Source organism: Dipteris shenzhenensis, chromosome 7 (genome assembly GCF_047967505.1).
Source record: "Dipteris shenzhenensis isolate YYH24624 ecotype China chromosome 7, Dip_SZ_1.0, whole genome shotgun sequence".
NCBI classification, from domain to species: domain Eukaryota; kingdom Viridiplantae; phylum Streptophyta; class Polypodiopsida; order Gleicheniales; family Dipteridaceae; genus Dipteris; species Dipteris shenzhenensis.
In genome coordinates this window covers 35,153,206-35,172,676 of record NC_141602.1, presented here as the reverse complement: position 1 = coordinate 35,172,676, position 19,471 = coordinate 35,153,206, and the positions used below count along the sequence as shown (strand labels likewise).

Sequence of the window (19,471 nt, the reverse complement as noted above, 5' to 3'; positions counted from 1 at the left end):
CAAGCCTCTTCCTTGCCTTGTAGAAGCATCCTACATCGTTAGTGTGGACAGCATCAAGGTCTCGGTATTGGTCGACGTTGCCTCGGTATTGGTCGACGTTGCCTCTCAGGTCTTTGGGTCTGCTATACGTGTGCACAGTGAGCTCTTCAGAAGCGCGTTCCGTGCTCTCTCGAAGAGTGTTCTTTGTATTTCTCAGTTCTCCAAGTATAAAGCAAATTCTCCCCTGATTGGGGAAGAGGGCCCTCAGTGGGTACAGGGATCCAATTGGTTGTCGACTATACTCTCTCTCTACCCTCATCTCCTTTCTCTCTCTATGGTAAATAACGCTCATTCCTCGCTAAAGGTTTAAAGAAGGTCTTGTTGTGAATTACACGATGAGATTACCGTTGCATGTTACAGGGGTGTAGAAATTTAGTGGCACAGTGGAGACCTATCACTTTATTGGGCACTTGCTATAAAATCCTGGCAAAAGCAATCAGCTTGCGTTTGCATCCCATACTTCCAGAACTTATTCATGATACGCAGACGGGATTTGTTCATGGAAGAAGCATTTTTTATAGTATATTCTCTTTTTGGAAAGCTTCGGAATGGGCCATGCAGAGTGGACAATATTTACTTCTCTCATAATATTGCATGCAGTTAAGTGCTTTCAATATTAATTATACTATTTAAAATTCAGTCGATGCCAATATTGATGAATATTCCAAGTCAATAAAATGTTCTAGGCCCAACTTTGGCCACTCCAATTATCATTTTTGGAAAATCTAGAAGGAATTTGACCATGGCACAAAATGAAAACTTGATCGGGACAACATGTACTATCCATAAACAACAAACGTAACATGGCATGAATTTGGCCATTTGGAGGGTGTTCATATGATTGAATTTGTATCATGGTGTGTTTTGGTGTTTTGGCCACTTCATGCCATCCCGTTCAACTTTCCCTTCTATGATGTGGTCAAATTCGTTCATCTACCCCTTCAATATCTATAGCTATTCTTTACGCATAGCTATGAAATTGACAGCCTGGGACTTGTATTGTAGTGCAGCAAGTGCTACCATTAATTGAAACAAGTCCAATGGTTTTTGGATCAGTGATGACGACACTCTGGACTAGGGGTCTGATTTGGGCTTCACTTGGGCTCTTAGGATGCCAAGTTGGTATGGGTATGGGTATCTCTTCTTCGCATAAGCTTGCTCTAGTGTTGGAGAGTATCAGGAGGAAACTCCTTTTCTGAACTTCAGCCAAGTTGGACCTTGCATCCAGGGTGGTGGATGTTAACTACGTTTCGTTGGCCATGGCTTGGTATGTTTGCTCTTGTTGGTGCAGCTCCAAGGGATGCATCACTCAGCTCATAGGGCCTGCAAGGAATTTTTTATGGAGTGGGCTATCTCTAGGGTGGCTTGGGAGACCTTGATCCTTCCACGTTGGAGGGGGGTCTCAACATCATAAACCTAGATTTGCAATGCAAGGCCTTGCTTTGCAAGTTTGTGGTTAGAGGTTTTTTGCTTAAGGATGAGCCATGGAAAAACAATTTTATTCAGTGCATTCAGACATGCAGACCCTCCTCAGGTTGAGACTGGATAGACAGCACCAAATGGAATTTTGCTTCAGCTCGTCTCAGATCTCCTTCCTCCCCGCTTTTAATTGCTATTATGAAAGCTCAAAAGTATCCTTCGGAGAGTTCCTCTCGAAGAGATTGGCCCTTCCTTTATCTTAGGGTAACTCCATCATGTTGAAGTCCCCTCCAATGATTCAAGAATTTGCTATTGGGGCCTAGGAGAGCAACTCTTTGTGAAGAACCAGCCGTCTCAAGAATGCAAATGTGTGTAATGCATGCAGAATTTGAATGCCAATTGGCCCTCCAATGGGAAAGAGCGCCCTTGTGAGAGTACTTGTTTCTATTTCGACCTACATGCAAGGTGTGAGTGAGAGAGGGTGGATGAATGCAATGTGGTAGAGAGAATGCTACATGAGAGTCACAATGAAAGGGTGATATCCTTTCATTAATGTCCCTTGAGATCACTCAAGTTCCATCTTTCCATTTACACCTACCCTTAGCCTATGACCCATGCATCTAGCATTCAATGCACCTTAATGCACCCTTCCCTTCCTATTGCCCCTAGGACCTAGACACGTGTGTGCACATTTTTATTAATAGAATAAGTATCACATGTCCAAATTCGATGACGTCTGAAGCAGTGGCTCCAACTCGACTAGTCCTATCTACTGAGACGATCCACTAACAAATCAGTCGGTGTCCATTATAAGTACAATAACATGTTACACCATTGGTGTATAATATATAATAATGTTTTAATGTCTACTAATCACGGATTAGTGATTTCTCTTGTCATGACACTCCCTTCTGCTTGAATGGGCAGAAGTCCTCTTCTAGATCCTCTCTTGTCTCTTTCACTTGCGTACGCTTCTCTTCTACTTTTGCATTTGCATCTCCTCTTCATAATCTGCAAATAGTCTTCTCCACTGCAGTGCCTCTTCAACATCTCTTCATACTTAGAATTCTCTTTTTTTTTTTTTTCCATGAAAAAGACTTCTATTAAGTAAGAACAAAAACCCGCGAGAGCAAGCTCAAAGCGGAATACATCATGAAATCATGAGGATAATAAAAAACCCCTCAGAGTGAGGTGGAAAGAAGCCAAGGCTGAGGCTGAAAGTGCCATCTCAACCCTGTAGTAGATTCAGAGAAGAAAGGAGAATCCTTCCATTCCCTGAAGAAAGAAGCCCTCCTAGCTGAGGCTGCACGGGAGTCCCCTTGCATACCCGTCCATACGGCCATCAGAGTGTGTACGATGTCTGTCCAGATACTAGCCAATGTGTGCGAGGGATGAACCTAAGTACCCTCCATAGCCTCTGTGCCGGTGTGGAACCACATCCAAGGAACAGAACTCAACCCGATGACGTCGAACCGAAATGGCGCGAGAGGAGTCAAGTCCCTCATAGAAAACCTGAGGTCCTGTAAGAGAAAGCCAAGCCACCGAGCCCCAAGTCATAAAAAGTGGGGAATGGGCAAAGTGATTGAAGATCCTGGCTATCCCCATCCAAATCAATCTCGCCTGTCTGCAATCCCATAAGCAATGCTGAATAGACTCCGAAGCAGAAAGGCAACGAGGGCAAGTAGGGTCGGCTCCGAATCTGGACCTCCAAAGGTTCACTGCAATCCCTCCATGGATAGAAAGCCAAAAGAAGATAGCGATCTTTCTATTCTTGTGGGATTTCCAGAGCCTCCTTCAGAAGTACCTCTGTTGATCCGCAGTAATACCAAAAGTCTCCCAATGAGGAACTCTGGAGGGTCTCCAGCCTCTACTACTGAGCTGAAATCTCCTGGCATTACTGACCGTGTAACGAAAGAAGGGGATGCTCTTCTCTCGATGCCCCGCGTCAATCCACTCCCACTCTCCGGGGTCCCACTGTAAATACCTGATGGGAACTCCTCCATAGAGCCAGAGCCTCCAAGACCCGGTGGAGAGTAGTTGGGGGTCAGGGTCTAAGAACCACTCTGAATCTGATCCCTGCATCAAAAGACCTACAACCTTGATAGGCTGAAAAGCAGACTCAAGCAAGATGTCCTCTGTAGATCTGAGCAATCTGCCACCATCCTGGACACTGAAAACCAAAGCATCCTCCTGTGCATCTCGGAAGGCTAAGACCTGAAGCGGAACCCCGCCTCTCGAGAAAGTACCTGCCCAAGTGGAGGAAGTGAGAGGCATATCATCTGTGTCTATCCAAGCCTCTGGAAGGGCTGCCTCAATCTGCAAGATCCTCCCTGCACTCCCTCTGAGATGTCCTGTCAACCTTGATTTGGTTTTCTCTGGAAGCCTACGGAAAGCTTTCCAAGATCCCAAAGAAGAAGCAGGTCCCCTCTCCCACCTGGCCCACTGCATGTAGAGTGAGGCACCCAGTGGCCTGCCAAGATCATCTAAAATACTGTCGTTCCACATGATGGGCTGCCTATCAATCTCTTCCCGGGAGGAAGGAGGAATCCTCCGAAGAGAGCTTCTGAAACTGGCCCAAGCTTTCAGAATGGCAACCATGAGAGGGGATGAAGGTGACCTGAGGTGTGCTGTTGTGAAGATCCATCTAACACTGCTCATCCAGTCTCCTCCTGAGGAAGGTGTGCACCTCTGTATGCTGCTGATAAGAAAGTCCTTCCACGGTTCCTGTCCTGGCATAAGTCCTCGCACCACTATCTTGCAAAGTAAAGCTCTGCACTGTAAATCTGGATCAATAATATTGGGACCCCCATCCTGTGTAGGGAGGATGAAGGTCTCCCAAGCCACCCTGGCTAAGGCATCTGCTGTGCCATCAAGCCCACTCCAGAGAAAGTTCCTGATCGGTCTTCTGAGCTGAATGATGCAGTTCCTAGAACGGCACCAACATGAACAAATAAACCAGGCTGTGGCCAAGAGGACCTGGTTGACCACCACAACTCTAGAGGCAAGATCCAGCTTGGCTGAGCTCCAAAAGAGAAGCTTCCTTCTGATGCTCTCCAACACGGGAGCAAACTGCTGCGTGGTAGAAATACCCAAGCCGACCTGGCAGCCCAAATACCTGATAGGCACACCCCTCTGAACCCAAGTGAACCCTATGTCAAGCCCCCAAACTGGAGTGTCCTCATCACTGATCCAAAAGCCATTGGATTTATGCCAATTTATCTGCGTCCGTGCCGCCAAGCAAAATAAATCCAATGCTGTCCTGAAAGAAGTGAGCGTCTGTGGAGAGGCATCCAAATAAATCGCTGTGTCGTCAGCCAACTCACAGTCAAGTAGCTCCTCTTCTCTTCTGATGGGAAGTCTCAGCCCAAAGATGTCAGCTTGAGATCTAACATAGATACTCATAGCTTCGGCCACGAATAAAAAAAGGAAAGGAGCAAGGGGGCATCCCTGACGGACTGATCTCGAAATCTGAAATCTCTCACCCCTTACCCCACCAATAAGTACCTGGCTATGGGCTGATCTGTACAAAGAGGAAACACCTCTGATCCAAACATCAGTGAATCCAAAGCGTAGAAGGGTGCCCTCCAAAAAACTCCAATCTACTCTGTCATAAGCTTTTTCAAAATCCAATAGTAGAATGGCAAGATTCTGGCCACTCTGCATGGCCCACTCTGAAGCTTCCCAGAAAGAAAAAATGTTATCAAAAATACTTCTGCCATGCACAAATCCCGTCTGAGTGTCATGAATAAGATCAGGGAGAAGTGGCTGCAATCGGAGGCTGATAGCCTTGGCCAGAATCTTGTAACAAGTCCCCAGAAGTGTGATAGGCCTCCACTGGGACAATAAATTTCTGCTACCTCCTTTTGGGATAAGGTGGATGAGGCCCTCTGTAAGCGACTCAGGCATCTCGCCAGAGTCCCAAATGGCCTGCATGGCTGAAGTAATATAGTCTCCAATCATATCCCAAAATGCAATGAAAAAAGACGGGGTGAGGCCATCTAAACCTAGGCACTTGCCCTTGTGGAGGGCTGAAAGTGCAGTCATGAACTCTGTGTTGGTGAAAGGTGCGTCAAGTAGAACATGCATATCCGGATTCACCAACACTGGGATACTCTGCCAAATAGCCTGTCTAGCATCCTCTCTATCGTGTGTCTCAGGATCAGCAGTAAGGAGGGTGGCATAGAAATCTGAAGCTATGCGTAAGACGTCATCTGGCTCTGTCTGTAAAACCCCATGTGAGTCAATAAGATGAGATACACTCTCTCTACTATGTCTAGGGCCAAGAGTAGAGAAAAAGTGTTTATTGACTCTACCACCCATCTGAATCCAGAAGGACTCCCGTGCATGAAAGGCATACTCTGCTCTCTGATCAAGCAATAACTGCAGATGAGCCCTCGCTGCAGCAAGGCGCTCCTGAATCCAAGCATATGAAGGCCGTTTCTGCTCTTCCCTCTGCAAAGCTGCTAACTGCTGGCGAACACCAATCTCACGTCTGAGAATATATCGTCTCCTGGTAGAAGCAACTGAGCAGTAAAAGTCGCTAATACCAGAAAGGGCAGCGGCTAAATGTGATGGATGTGGCTGCCCACCCTGGACATGAGCAAACCATATCCGTAGGGCTGCCTCCGTAAGGTCCTCCTCTGTGTAAAAGGCATCTGGAATCCTGATGCTGGCAGATCGGCCTCTCAAGTGAGGCTCTGAGATAGCCAGAACAACAGGGAAGTGGTCTGAAGTGGAAACCCCCGCAGCAATGCGTACGGATCCACCTCTGTCTAGTGCCCAGTCATCTACATAAAATCTGTCAATGCGTGCATGAATAGGCATCTGTTGCCTCCTGTTCGACCAAGAGAACAGGAGGGACTGTGGCTGAATAAGAAAGGCATCATCACACCAAGTATCTCTGCCACAGAAATGGAAAAGGAAGGCATCCCAAGCTGCTCTCTCCAAAGAGTGAAGTCCGCCTTCTCTACCCCCTTTTTTGTCTGACGGTAACTCGACCATGTTAAAGTCACCTCCAATCACCCATGAATCCACAATGGGGGCCCAGGAGAGCAAAGTCTTCCACATAAGGACACGTTCCCCTCTAATGTTGGAGGCATATAGGTTAAGGAAGCCAACCTTACGCCCTCCAATCAAAAGAATAATCCACTGAGCTCTAGAGGGGATAATGACTCCGTGCCCAACAACTAAGGGGAGAACCGACTGCGAAACTGAAATAGAAGTGCCTCCCCTAGTGCCCAAGGCAGGCGACCAAAAAGTATGGCCAGAAAGCAACTTGCCTGACTTGGCACAATCTCTATAATCCAGCTTGTGCTCTTGAATAAATAATATATCAATGGAACCCCCAATAACACCTGGATGAAGCTGATCCCGGATCAGCTGTCTACGGCGGCGATGTGGGACGCCACCTAGGCCCTGTATGTTCCAACTGATAATCCTCATCGACGGGAGGATGTAGAGTGGAACACCTTACCCGACCTAGTGGCGGAAACAAACCCCTCAACAGGGGAAGACCTCCTGCTCGAGGAGGGAGGGAAGGAACCCAGTGGTGGAAAATCAATAGGGGAAAGAATCCTGGCACCTGAAGAAGAAGCCCTTTCAATAGGAAACCCAACCACTGGCTCCCCAAAAGTAGCGGGCACAAACTCCTCCTCTGGGAAATCTGAACTCTCTGCCAAGGCTGAAAACGAGTTCCTGTGGAGCAAGCCAGACACCGGAGTACGAAGGATCCCTTGTGAGGGAAGAGGATCAACAGTGTAAGCTATCCCCTTCCCCCTATCCAAGGGAGGGAGTGAGGAATGCTCTCTATCCTGTGTCTGCCCAGCCGCAGAGATCTCTCCGTCCTCAAGAGGAGCATCTGGCACTGCTGGATCTAAGGAAGAAGCTGCGACTTGGGAGGAGGTCGAAGCTTCAGCATCTCGGACTGTGCAAGGTGAGACAGGAGGGACAGCTCGAGGTGAAGCAGAGTCTACTAAGGTACCCTCGTGAACTGAAATGAGGAGGTAGAAGCCTCACCCTCTTGCTTGGATGCTTTGCCTTTCCCTTTTACAGAATTGGTTTTGACAATTTTGGCTAATAGAGTAGGACATTTATGCCATGGATGCCTTGGTTTATGTTTTTTACATCCGAAACATTTATCCTCCTTAATTAGCTTTTTCTTCTCATCATCAGTCATGGAAGGAAATGGTATCCATCCAGGATGTGATTGGATGTTAACATTTTGTACAATAACTTTCTCCTTTCCTTTGTTGAAGGGTTTACGAAGATTCAATTTCCTCTCAACAATCTCAATCAATTTAGTTAGGTCTTTCAAGGTGGTTGGGTTGAACATTTCAACCTCATACCTCACTTTCGGGGTTAGGGCTGCTAAATACTTCTTCCTTTTATCATTCTCACTCTTCTCAGGTAACTCTAAAGAGAGTTTCCAGAATCTAGTTGTAAATTTAGCGTTACTCTCGTTATCGAATTACTTGAACCTTTCCTAGCGGAAGGTCAATTCTTCTTCATCCTCGGAGGCATGAAAGTGGCTTTAAGCTACTCTACAAATTTGGACCATTGAAGAATAGGATCTTTTACCGTTTGTGATAAAGACCCACACATCAAAGCATCCTTCTGTAGATGTAGTGTGGCAAGAGCAAGCTTCTCGTGGTCGGTCTTATCTTGATGGGCAAAATATAGCTCAAAATGGCGAATCCAATTGAGTATTTTATCCGCCTCTCTTGCTCCATCATACTTTGGGAACCCTATTCTCTCTCGAGGTTGAAATTTAGCTCTCTCTTAGTCTCTAATTTTGTCATCATCCCCAAAATTCAGCACTCTCTTAGTCCCTAAATTTGTCATAATGGACTATTCAATCATATGGCTAAGCTGAGAAACCAGCTTATCAACGGGAGACTCCTCTCTCCCTCTTGCACTTGGATTATAATCCATGTGTATGGGATTTTGAGTTAAAGGCGTAAACTCAACGCTTTGCTCTTGGATGGACTCATTTCTCCCTTCGTTTCTAAAGGAAAACTCTCTATCAAGAGATTCTTGAAGGAGAGATGAAGGTAATTCTGTACGTGGGTTATTTATCATACTCGATATGTGTGTAACTCTGATCTACATTATCCTCTTCAGGAGGAGGTGATGGTGTTCTCTCCCTATCTTCTTTTGGTAATGGAGTTAAAAGGACAAGTTCATTACTAAATATTCCTTCTTCTTCCATTCCTTCGTTTTAGTAATACAAGAGAGAAAATGACTTGCTGTAATTTCAGAAAAGGGGTTTATTTTGCAACAAAAGTCAAGTGTTATAGAGTTGGTGGTACTTATTCGACTCCCGCTTCCTTTGTGTTGAGAAAACACTTGAAATGAGCTCTTCTTCCTTCTCTTTCAAGCTTTTCTTCTTGTATTTCTGCTGTAAACTGGTACGCTCCGTTTGGGCTACTTGTTTTGAGCAGATTGGGGCTCTAGATACCATTATAGGGGGTACTTGATGGGTGGATCACCCCCATAAAATCTTGTTCCGATCCGATTTTCCGTTGGGGAGAACCGGGGGGGGGGTCTCTTTTTCCCACGGTTTAAGGGTTTTAAGGGTCTATTTGCACGGGGGGTGTCACCTCGTTAGGACAATCCATTCCCTCTCCAAAGACCCAAAAAATCAGATAAAGCCCTTATCTCAAAGAGACTATAATTCAGGGATTCAATTCCAAAAGCCCCTTGCTTTAAGGAAAATTGCGTCGCGGTTTGTTGGCACTGTTTTGTTGGGATATGTTGCCGGTTTTCATTCTTCGCGTCCCGTGCGTGTCATCTTGGGCCTGCCAAAATGTGGCCTCCTCATACGTCATCTTCTGTTCGTGACGTCTCTTTCGTCTGTTGGTTTGCCTTCCGCGCTCCTCCTCTCGCACGGCCTGTTTGCACGTGGCTTGCAAGTATAGCCCTTCTTCTGCGCTGTGCTTGCAATCCGTGATTTTGTTTCGTATGCTTTCATTCTCTGTCTCGCTGTACTCTTCCTCTTCTCTTGTTGTCCCTTTCGTGGATTGTCGCTGCTCTGATACCAAATGTGAAGAACCAACCTTCTCAAGAATGCAAATGTGCGCAATGCATGCAGAATTTGAATGCCAATTGGCCCTCCACAAGTTGTGAGTGAGAGAGGGTGGATGAATGTAATGTGGTAGAGAGAATGCTACGTGAGAGTCACAATTACTAAGTTACTTGCAGATCTTAATGTATGTCAGACCTCCTCTACTAAGATCTATAATGACAACCAGAGTGCTTCGGCCATTGTGCATAATCTTGTCTTTCATGCACGTATTAAGCACATTGAGGTGCACTATCATTATGCTCGAGAGCGCATGTCAGTTGGAGACATATAATTGTCCTACGTTCCCACGGAGGATAACTGAGTAGATCTCTTTATGAAGGCTCTAGCATGACCCAAGTTTAAGGCTTTTTGACATGCCTTACATTTAGCACCATTTATTACGTGATGTGATCTCCTTGTACTATCGGAGGTTGCTATATTCATCTTGGATGCATATGTGCAACCATGATCTAGTTTCCAGGTGTATCTGAGGATGTATCCAGGATACTTCAGCCATACCATAGAGGGGGTTTTCCAGCACGTAGCCCTAGTTGGCCTTGTAGGCTGGGTAGGATTCAGTCAACCCTCATGATGCTGTCATTTGTCAACACTTGTGGTTAAGTTTGGGGCCTATATTGGCCACACTTGTACTTTCTCATTATCCATTTGCAAACACTTCATGTTCTCTCAGTTGTTGTCTGCTCCCTTGTATTATATTTGTGCTCCATTGCTTCCGGCACCCAAGAGCTAGTGTGCTTGAAAGCATTGTCGCTCAGCTTGAGCCAGAGCTTCGTGTCCACATGTGAGTCGTGCCCTGGTTGCGCAAGTCATCATGAATACTGGCCCAGTGAAGCTGGCATATGATTGCACGATCTCAATTGGCTCTCCTCGATAAGAGAGAGTTTGGGGGGAGGGTGGCCTAGGCTATACAGCCTATTATGCATTGGGTATCTCTTATTTGTTTACACTACAATACATATTTAATATAACATTTAGTAGTAAATTTTACACACACACACACACACACGCACACACACACATGGACGCACGCACGCATGCAAAGACACAAACACAAACACACACTTAACATGCATAGCCATCATGTGGGGACTATGACATGGCTCAATCATGCATGATGCTTTTCTATGGAGTAGGTTTTCAAATGGGGCCTATACCTTTGTCACTTTTTACTTATTTAGAATCTACAATGTGGAGTAAGAGTTTCAAGTGTTTGTGAGCAAAGGCTGAACTTAGTGTGTGCTGTCTATAATCTATTTCTTTGTATTGAGTTGTGCTGGTTTTGTTTTTGTTTACAGGTCTTGTGGTGCCTTTGCTTATGGATCCGACTAGAAGGCGTTCAGGTTTTTGATGGTTTTATTTCATGTCTAGAGCAGTTAATATCTTTTGGCATAGATAAAGGCTGGTTGTATTCACGGCATCATGGTTGAAAGCTTAGTGTTAGGTGGCTCTTCTAAGGGTCATTGCATTGAACTTTGGGGATGGAGTTTTCCTCAAGGATAGAACAAATGGAAGTTCGAGGACGTTGGCATCAGCAATGTTTGCTCGATGTATCAATAGTGTCAATACCATCATGTTTCAATGGTCTTAAGTGTAAGACACACAACCATGGATGCATCTTAAAAATGACAATTCTAAAACCTAGATAATTAGAGGTTGGTGGCTTGCTTAAGGCCAAGTTCCAAGACTACTCCACAGCAGAAGGTGCACCCTGAGGTCACAAGACACTTAACGTGGAACACAACTCAACACACATGTGCTTTACTTAAATATTAGAGGGCAATCCGGATTTTAGAGGGTACTCAGATGTATAGCCAAAACATAAATAAATAAATAAATAAATAAATAGGTGAATCCCAAGTACTATATATTACTTGGGATTCACCTATATATATATATATATATATATATATAGGTGAATCCCAAGTACAAAAACTTGCCTATATGTACCAACACCTCGAGAAACAACCCATGAGATAAGGTACCTACTACCAAAATAGGCTATGCTTTGTTGCACCCTCTGTAGGAAACTCTTCCTCTCTGCCATGGGTCTACTATGGTAGGCTTCAATAGTTGCTCAAGGTTGAGCACTCTGCAAAAAGCTCTACTCCAAACTTCGAAGGTGACTGCAGACTAAGCTCCCGTTGCTACTCTCCTACAATGTGTAGGTGTGCACCTAGGTATGCTAGAGACATAAGGACTTCTGTTGTTGTACTAGTCACAGCCGTGTAGACTTGTCCTTGCCATCCTATTCTTTGTTGCAGTTGCTCCGCACTAATGCAGCCCATGCACACCTGTTGTACCAGCCCAGGTACTTCCATACCCTTGACCTAGTAGTAGATCTAGGCGCTACCCATGTGGGGCAGCCTCACCCCTTCCATCTACTATAAAGTATGCTAAGTAATTAACCCCTTGAGCTCTCCTTCTTAAGGGGCTCATAGGTGTGGCGTCCAACCCCCCCACAAATGACACACTGTAGTCGAACACCGACTTTGTCAAAGAACTGCTCCATGAGATCCTCTATAGCTGGATGCAATCTTCTAGGTGGTCACTTATCTGCGTAGGGTCAAGGACTTTGGTAGCACGATAGTTGGATGACGTAGACTACATGGCTAGCCTTGACTCCATTTATGGCATTGAAGATAGAGGGGGATTAGAAGAGTTGGTACGCTCGGACATGCAGATGGTTCATAGGATTGGGGCTACAGATGGACAGATTGATATCGTTTCTGTATAGCCTTGAGGCTCCATCCATTCTGCTTGCCTATCAGGATGTGAACTAGCTCATCAGAGAGGATCTCTTGCATCTCTACACATTCAGGACCTGGTTAGTACCTACTGAGATTTTGGTGAAGCTCATCTTCAACAGAGGTCATTGCTTACAGATCTCAGAGGAGGGGTTCATTGAACTGTCGGGCTACACCCATGTAGCATGGAGATATTCTGACTCACTCTCTCTCTTGCTCAATACTATCTGAACCAAGAGAATGATGCACTCAAAACACAATTGATGCTATGGAGTGAGTGTGAGAATCCGAGGGAGAGAATATAGCGGGCCTCCGAAGAGGGAAATGAATAATGAACAATGTCTGGCTTAGAGGGCTGAATACAACTGTAGAAACAAGTGTACTATATTGAGGGGAATCCCCCACTACAAAAGACTAAACGAGATGTAGGCTTGGAGGGGCTGCTGCGGACTCTTCTGCCTTGATCCTAATCCGTGGAGTTGTTGTTGCTGAGGGCTAGAGCGCTAGAAGAATTGGATGAAGAATGAGGCCAGGCCAAGGAGCTGGCCTTATATAGGCATTTAGGGAAGGTTGATTGACCTGGTTGGCTGGTCAATGACGACCATTGACTAGGTCAATCAAAATCAATGTTGATAAAAAAGCAAACTTGCTTTTTTCAAACTTGCATTGTCTTCTGAGGCTTCTTGGCAGTATTAGATGGCGTTGCAACCTATAGGAAGCATGCCATGGGCTGTGGATGCCTGTGACATCTTCTTTTGCTGAAACTTGAACTAGTGTATGGAGAGAGCCACCTGGGACCACAGTTACGCTGAAACACGTTTCAGAGCCCAGCCAGGCCTGATACGCCGTTTCAAAGAAGCCCCGTTTCGTGAAACGCGTTTTAGGGTCTGAAACGTTTCAAGACCCTGAAACGACTGGCTGAAACGTTTCAGCCAGTTTGAAACGCGTTTCAGAACCCTGAAACGTGCTGTTTCAAACAACACAGGCTGCTAGGTCTCCAAAATCATGCGAAATCCGCCGCCAGCCCCGCTTTTTGTCTTTTTGCTTTCGATTTTGGCCTCCTTCCACTCCTTCAGCCTCATACTCTCTCCATCCTCAAGGTTTTCCAGCCCTCCTTCAGCCCCATTCACTCCTTTCCTCTCCTTTCTCTCCTGCAGCCTGCTTCAGCCCTCCATCATCTACTCCCCTCCAGCCCTCCTTCAGCCCCCTCTTTCAGCCCTCTCTTTCAGTCTTCTGTTCCCTCCTCTTTCAGGCCCCACTTTCAAGTTTCAGCCCTCTCTTTCAACCCTTGGCTCTCTTTGCAGTTTCAGCCCCCCTTTCAAGCAACAAGCTTCCATGGCTTCAAGACATCCTACCCTTGAGTCTCATTCCGAGGTAGAATTCACCCAATCAGATTTTTGGTGGAGTCAAGTCAATCTCTTGGATGTCTACGACTCCAAGAAAGGAGGCACTCGCAAGTTCATGTGTAGGCTTTGTGGATTGAAAAGAGGTGGGATTCCTGATAGTGTGAAGGCCCATCTTCTTGGCATCAAGGGAGAGGGGATTACAATATGCAATGAAATATCCGAGGAAGAGAAAGCAAGGTTGGCACGAGAGGTCGAGGCATTTCCTTCCGCGAAGAAAGGTAGGACAATTGCATCCACTGGTGGAGGAGCTACTTCAGGTGCTCATATGGCTACTGCAAAAAGGAGTCCTCTTCCCTCTGCTGCTGCTACTACAATTTCATCTTCTAGGAGTGCACATGTTCTTGGAGCTACAGGTTCTACTCCTACTGCATCTCCTTCACCTCTCCCATCTACACGAAGGCAAAGCAGCCTTTATGCTGCATGGCATCCACAAAGGTAGATGCAGTCGTGGCAAGCCCATAGTGGGATGCATGGCCCACTTCAAAGTAGGCTCTTGGGATATTGGTGTACGATTTGTGCATAGGCAACGATGACTTTTGGGCTGATGCATCACACTTGTATGACTTGTGTAAGCCGATTGTCTTGTTGCTAAAAAAGGTTGATGGAGACATGCCTTTTATCGGCAAGGTATATGAGGGGATGGATCTTATGATAGAAAATATCAGAGTGTTAGAGAAAGATCCCCACAGGTTGAAAGAGCTCGAGGACTTGGTTGTGACTAGGTGGAATCAGTACTACTCTCCCATTCATGCGGCTGCATTTGTGTTGGACCCAGAGTTTCAACAAAAGGCAACTGCACAACAAAGTGATGCAGAGGTGGTCTGTGGTTGGAACCTCACTCTTCAGAAGATGGTGCAAATGCCAGAGGCTCGCCGGACAGTGAAGGACCAGCTCGCCAATTACCGCAATAAGGAGGGCATATTTGGATGGCCAGATGCCCAGCATGATAGGTAATCCTAACTCATTTAAATTCTTAAATTTTACTATTTAATGATTCATATTTCAGATTTCATGAGCTTTGCCATATATCTGAATTTTATGATTTTTCAAATTTCAGATTTCGAGTTGGGTCTGTTACATGGTGGGAGGATTATGGAGCTGATTCCCTGCAGCTGCAAAGAAATGGGCCACGGCTGCATCTACCTGTGCCTTCCTTTGTGGATGCCATGCAGTATAAAGGGTGCTTTGCCTTCGTGTAGGTGGGAGAGGTGAAGGAGATGCATTAGGAGTAGAACCTGTAGCTCCAAGAACATGTGCACTCCCAGAAGATGAAATTGTAGTAGCAGCAGCAGAGGGAAGAGGACTCCTTTTTGCAGTAGCCATATGAGCACCTGAAGTAGCTCCTCCACCAGTGGATGCAATTGCCCTACCTTTCTTCGCGGAAGGAAATGCCTTGACCTCTCATGCCAACCTTGCTTTCTCTTCCTCGGATATTTCATTGCATATTGTAATCCCCTCTCCCTTGATGCCAAGAAGATGGGCCTTCACCCTATCAGGAATCCCACCTCTTTTCAATCCACAAAGCCTACACATGAACTTGCGAGTGCCTCCTTTCTTGGAGTCGTAGGCACCTAGGAGATCGACTTGACTCCACCAAAAATCTGATTGGGTGAATTCTACCTCGGAATGAGACTTAGGGGTAGGGTGTCTTGAAGCCATGGAAGCTTGTTGCTTGAAAGGGGGGCTGAAACTGCAAAGAGAGCCAAGGGTTGAAACTTGAAAGTGGGGCCTGAAAGAGGAGGGAACAGAAGGTTGAAAGAGAGGGCTGAAAGAGGGGGTTGAAGGAGGGCTGAAGGAGGGCTGGAGGGGAGTAGATGATGATGGAGGGCTGAATCAGGTTGCAGGAGAGAAAGGAGAGGAAAGGAGTGAATGGGGCTAAAGGAGGGCTGGAAAACCTTGAGGATGGAGAGAGTATGAGGCTGAAGGAGTGGAAGGAGGCCGAAATCGAAAGCAAAAAGACAAAAAACGGGGCTGGCGGCAGATTTCGCATGATTTTGGAGACCTAGCAGCCTGTGTTGTTTGAAACAGCACGTTTTAGGGCTTTGAAACGCGTTTCAGACTGGCTGAAACGTTTCAGCCAGCCGTTTCAGGGTCCTGAAACGTTTCAGACCTTGAAACGCGTTTCAAGAAACGCCAGCCGTTTCAGGGTCCTGAAACGTTTCAGACCCTGAAACACATTTCAAGAAACGGGGCTTCTCTGAAACAGCGTTTCAGGTATGGCTGGGCTCTGAAACGCGTTTCAGCGTAACTGTGCCAGGAGGTGAAGGAGGCACATAGAAGCTGTAGAGAAAGCTGAGAAAGGGCTGCCTACCTAGGCTGTTCTACAGGCAATAAGATAGAGAGAACCATTATGGATAGAAAGTCTACAGACGCTCGAGGTGGAGCACGCGGGCTCGATTTTAGAGATAGCGAGCAGATAGGAGAAGTACCTTGTGGTAAGATCAAAGGACCACACCATTGGTGGGCCTCTGGATCTATCTCTTTTGTATTGTGTCCATAGCTTTGGACGGAAATATATTATTTTGGTGGTTTCTCTATCTGGTTGGTTCATTGTCTATTGATGAGTCTGCACATCTATTCTATGCACATGTTTGTGATTCCACACCCCACACACACACTGTGTGAGCTCTTGGGCTATTCTATCAGTCTTCCATTGTGCGTACCTTCCCTTGGGTCATTTCTAACAGTAGTGGTTGATGACGACACAGATGGTGGTCCACATGCAGCTCTCAATGGAAGATGTGCGCTCAGATTCCCAAGAGGAGATCCATGTACTGACATAGCATGGGCAGCCTCAAGCCTCTGTCTCTTTGATACATCTGGAATGCCTTCCAAACCAAGAACAATATCATTCGAGGCATCTCCTACACACCCATTCACGCCTTTCCTGGAGATGCCAAGTAAATGTGCCCTCACAAGAGGCGCACTTCCACGAAGGTGCCCCCACAGTGCTTGCACTTTCACTTCTTGGTCCTTGATACACCATATGACGACTCCACATCCGCCTGTTGCCAAATGAGATCTTTTGAACGGCCCATTATCCCCCTTGAGATGTTGTGATTCGTGAAACTCAAATTTCTTCAAATAGAGCCTAGATGGATTTTCAGTTCGGCCCGTCTTAGATCTCCTTCCTCCCCACTTATGGTTGCTATTCTGAAAGCATGGGCCAGCTTCAAAAATACCCTTTAGAGGGTTCCTCCCTCCTCTCTCGAAGAGATTGACATGCAGCCTATCATGTAGAATGACAATATACTTGATTAGCGTGGTAGGCAGCTTGACTTGTCTCATTATATGCAGTGGGGCCTTGCCGCTTCTGTAGTGCTTGGAAAGCCTTAAAAAAGATTCTAGAAGATCAATTGGTCAGTCACCTCAGAGGAAGTGCAGGGAGGATACTTTAGATAGATGCAGCCTTACCCCATGATTGGATGGATACAGATGACATGCGCATGGTTTGTTCACAGTGGATGGGGGCTTTTTCGAGGATAGGTATACCTCTTTAGTTCATTTCTTTTTTGGAAGCACAGGAGGATGCCTTGATCTTTGATGTACAGCTAGGTGGCAGGCTGTCTATTTCTTTAGATGATATTCTTTTGGGCATGTGTTTTCAGCCTTTCAGGATCATAGGCTATGTGGAACAGGGCAAGACTCTGCTTGGCATATAGATCCGAGCCCTAGTCTCTCTCTTTTGGGTTCATCGAGGTTGTGGCTCTATGGAGAGGAGTCCCCATAAAGTATCTTCAGTTGGACCCCGGAGAGTGGGAATGGATTGTTGTAGGGAACCAAGAGAGGAGTCTCCCTTTTTTTGGCTACACGGCTAGTAATGCCAAATCAGTTGTAGAGGTTGGAGATCTTCTAGCTTCCAGAGCCCCTCATTGGGAGAGTTACTAGGTTTTCGCAGATGTGTAGAGAGTCTTTTAGAGGAGGCTCTGGAAATCCTGAAGATCAATTTATTTTTTTGGCTTTCTATCCATGGAGGGATTGCAGTGAACAGGTGGAGGTTAGACTCCACTTGTCCTAGGTGCTCGTCTGCGGAGGAATTGGTTTATCATTGATTATGGGACTACAGGCATGCGAGAGTCATATAAATAGGGGCTGCCAGGATCCTTAGTGCTTTTGTTCCCTCTCATTTCTTCATAACTTGGGGATCAGTGGGTTGGCTCCCTTTGTTAGGACCTCAGATCTTCTATGAGTGTCAGGATGCTTCTTGGGCCATCTCCATTCGACGACACCTAGTCAAGCCTTGCTTTCTGGAGGATGCGCCTATCTCCCGCTATAGACCAGTACACGCTGATGTGGATTCTGATTAGGAGATACTGGCTAGTATTACTACTTTGCAGATTTGGAGGGCCAGATGCACAGAGGCCTTAGATGGATCGAAGGTCCACCCTTTTATACCCTAGTTGGGTGAGCATGCAGGGTGCTCTTGGGCAGCCTCTGCCAGGAGGGATATATTCCTTACAAAACGGAGGGGCTCCCCCGTTTTTTCAGAGACTACAGCAGGGTTGAGGTGGCATTTTCAGCCTCAACCTTGGTTTCTTTCCAGCTCATTCTGAGTATTTTTTTACTCTTCTAGAGTGTCTTCTATTTTCATGCCCAGCATGATGTATTTCCGCTTCGAGCTTGCTCATGCAGGTTTCAATCATACTTAATAGAAGTCTTTACATAATAAAAAAGGCTGAAGTTGTGACCTGACACCTATGCATAGTATATTCTCCTGTGCCTATTAGAATTGTACGACAAGGCTAAATGGAGAATCGTTTGCAACTTTGCAGGTCAGCATTCAAGTTCAACAAACTTACAGATTGGATTTCCTCCCAAGTTCGTGACCGGTGTGTATATACGTGTGTGTATATATACACACACACGCGCGGGCGTGCAATATACATTCCATTAAGGGTCCCCACTTTAAGAGTTACTTGCATGAGTTTTTTGGTTACAAAAAAAATGCATGTTTCCAACCTGTGACTTGCAGGACTTCAATGATTGCAGGATATGCCTAGCAGGGAGGACAAGGTCAAGAGGCTTTTTTGTGCCATGCAATAAGAGGGCATAGACACAAATAATGTAACCTTTGTCAACGTCTTGCAGGCATGCTCCAGCATAGCCTCAATACATGAGGGCAAGCGGATTCATTCTTGCATTAATTGATATGTGTGTCAAATGTGGAAGCCTCAAGGATGCATGCAAAGTCTTCAATGAAATGGAAACTCGAAGTATTGTGACATGGAATGTGATTATTGTAGGGTATTCGCATTGGGGCGCGTGTGCTTATGAATTGGTCATAGAATTGATGCTTGGCAATGCGGCGCGTGTGCTTATGAATTGGTCATAGACTTGATGCTTGGCAATGTGGGTGTGCTGAAGTATCGCTGCATTATCATCATGGGGTCTAAGCCTTATTTTTTGACATCTTTCTAGCATGCCACAAAGTCAGGTCTGAAGTTGTTTCTTGCTTTTCAATTTATCTGTGCATTTTTGTCTTCTGTTCCTTCTGAAATTCATGTTTAGCCATGTCCTTACTTGTCATTCTATTTCTGACATGGATGGTTAATACTTGCTCCAGATGAACATTGCTGGAGAGGTGTGCTATTGAAGGATGGTAAACTTGTGTGTGACATTCAGAGCTACAACATCCCTATTGCACTGTAAGTTGTGACGGTGGTGGCAAACTATAAAAGTTCAGATTTTATATGAAATAGTGTTCAACGCGCCCCCCCCAAACCCCACCCAAAAAAAAAAAAGGCCTACTCGCTCCCTTTAACACACACCTGAGAGAGAGA

The 19,471-nt window shown here is 45.9% G+C and overlaps 1 protein-coding gene across 2 annotated transcripts in view; it reads left to right on the top strand.

Annotated features, from left to right (window-relative positions):
- Nucleotides 1-19,471, top strand: part of LOC147900269 (uncharacterized) — a 75,951-nt gene that overhangs the window by 18,032 nt on the left and 38,448 nt on the right. For both annotated transcript variants that reach the window (XM_087377049.1, XM_087377048.1), the window contains exons 2-3: nucleotides 10,837-10,881; nucleotides 19,255-19,336. In XM_087377049.1, the coding sequence (XP_087233175.1) occupies nucleotides 10,857-10,881; nucleotides 19,255-19,336 (107 nt within the window). In that variant the 5' untranslated portion in view covers nucleotides 10,837-10,856. The remainder of the gene's footprint in view (nucleotides 1-10,836; nucleotides 10,882-19,254; nucleotides 19,337-19,471) is intronic.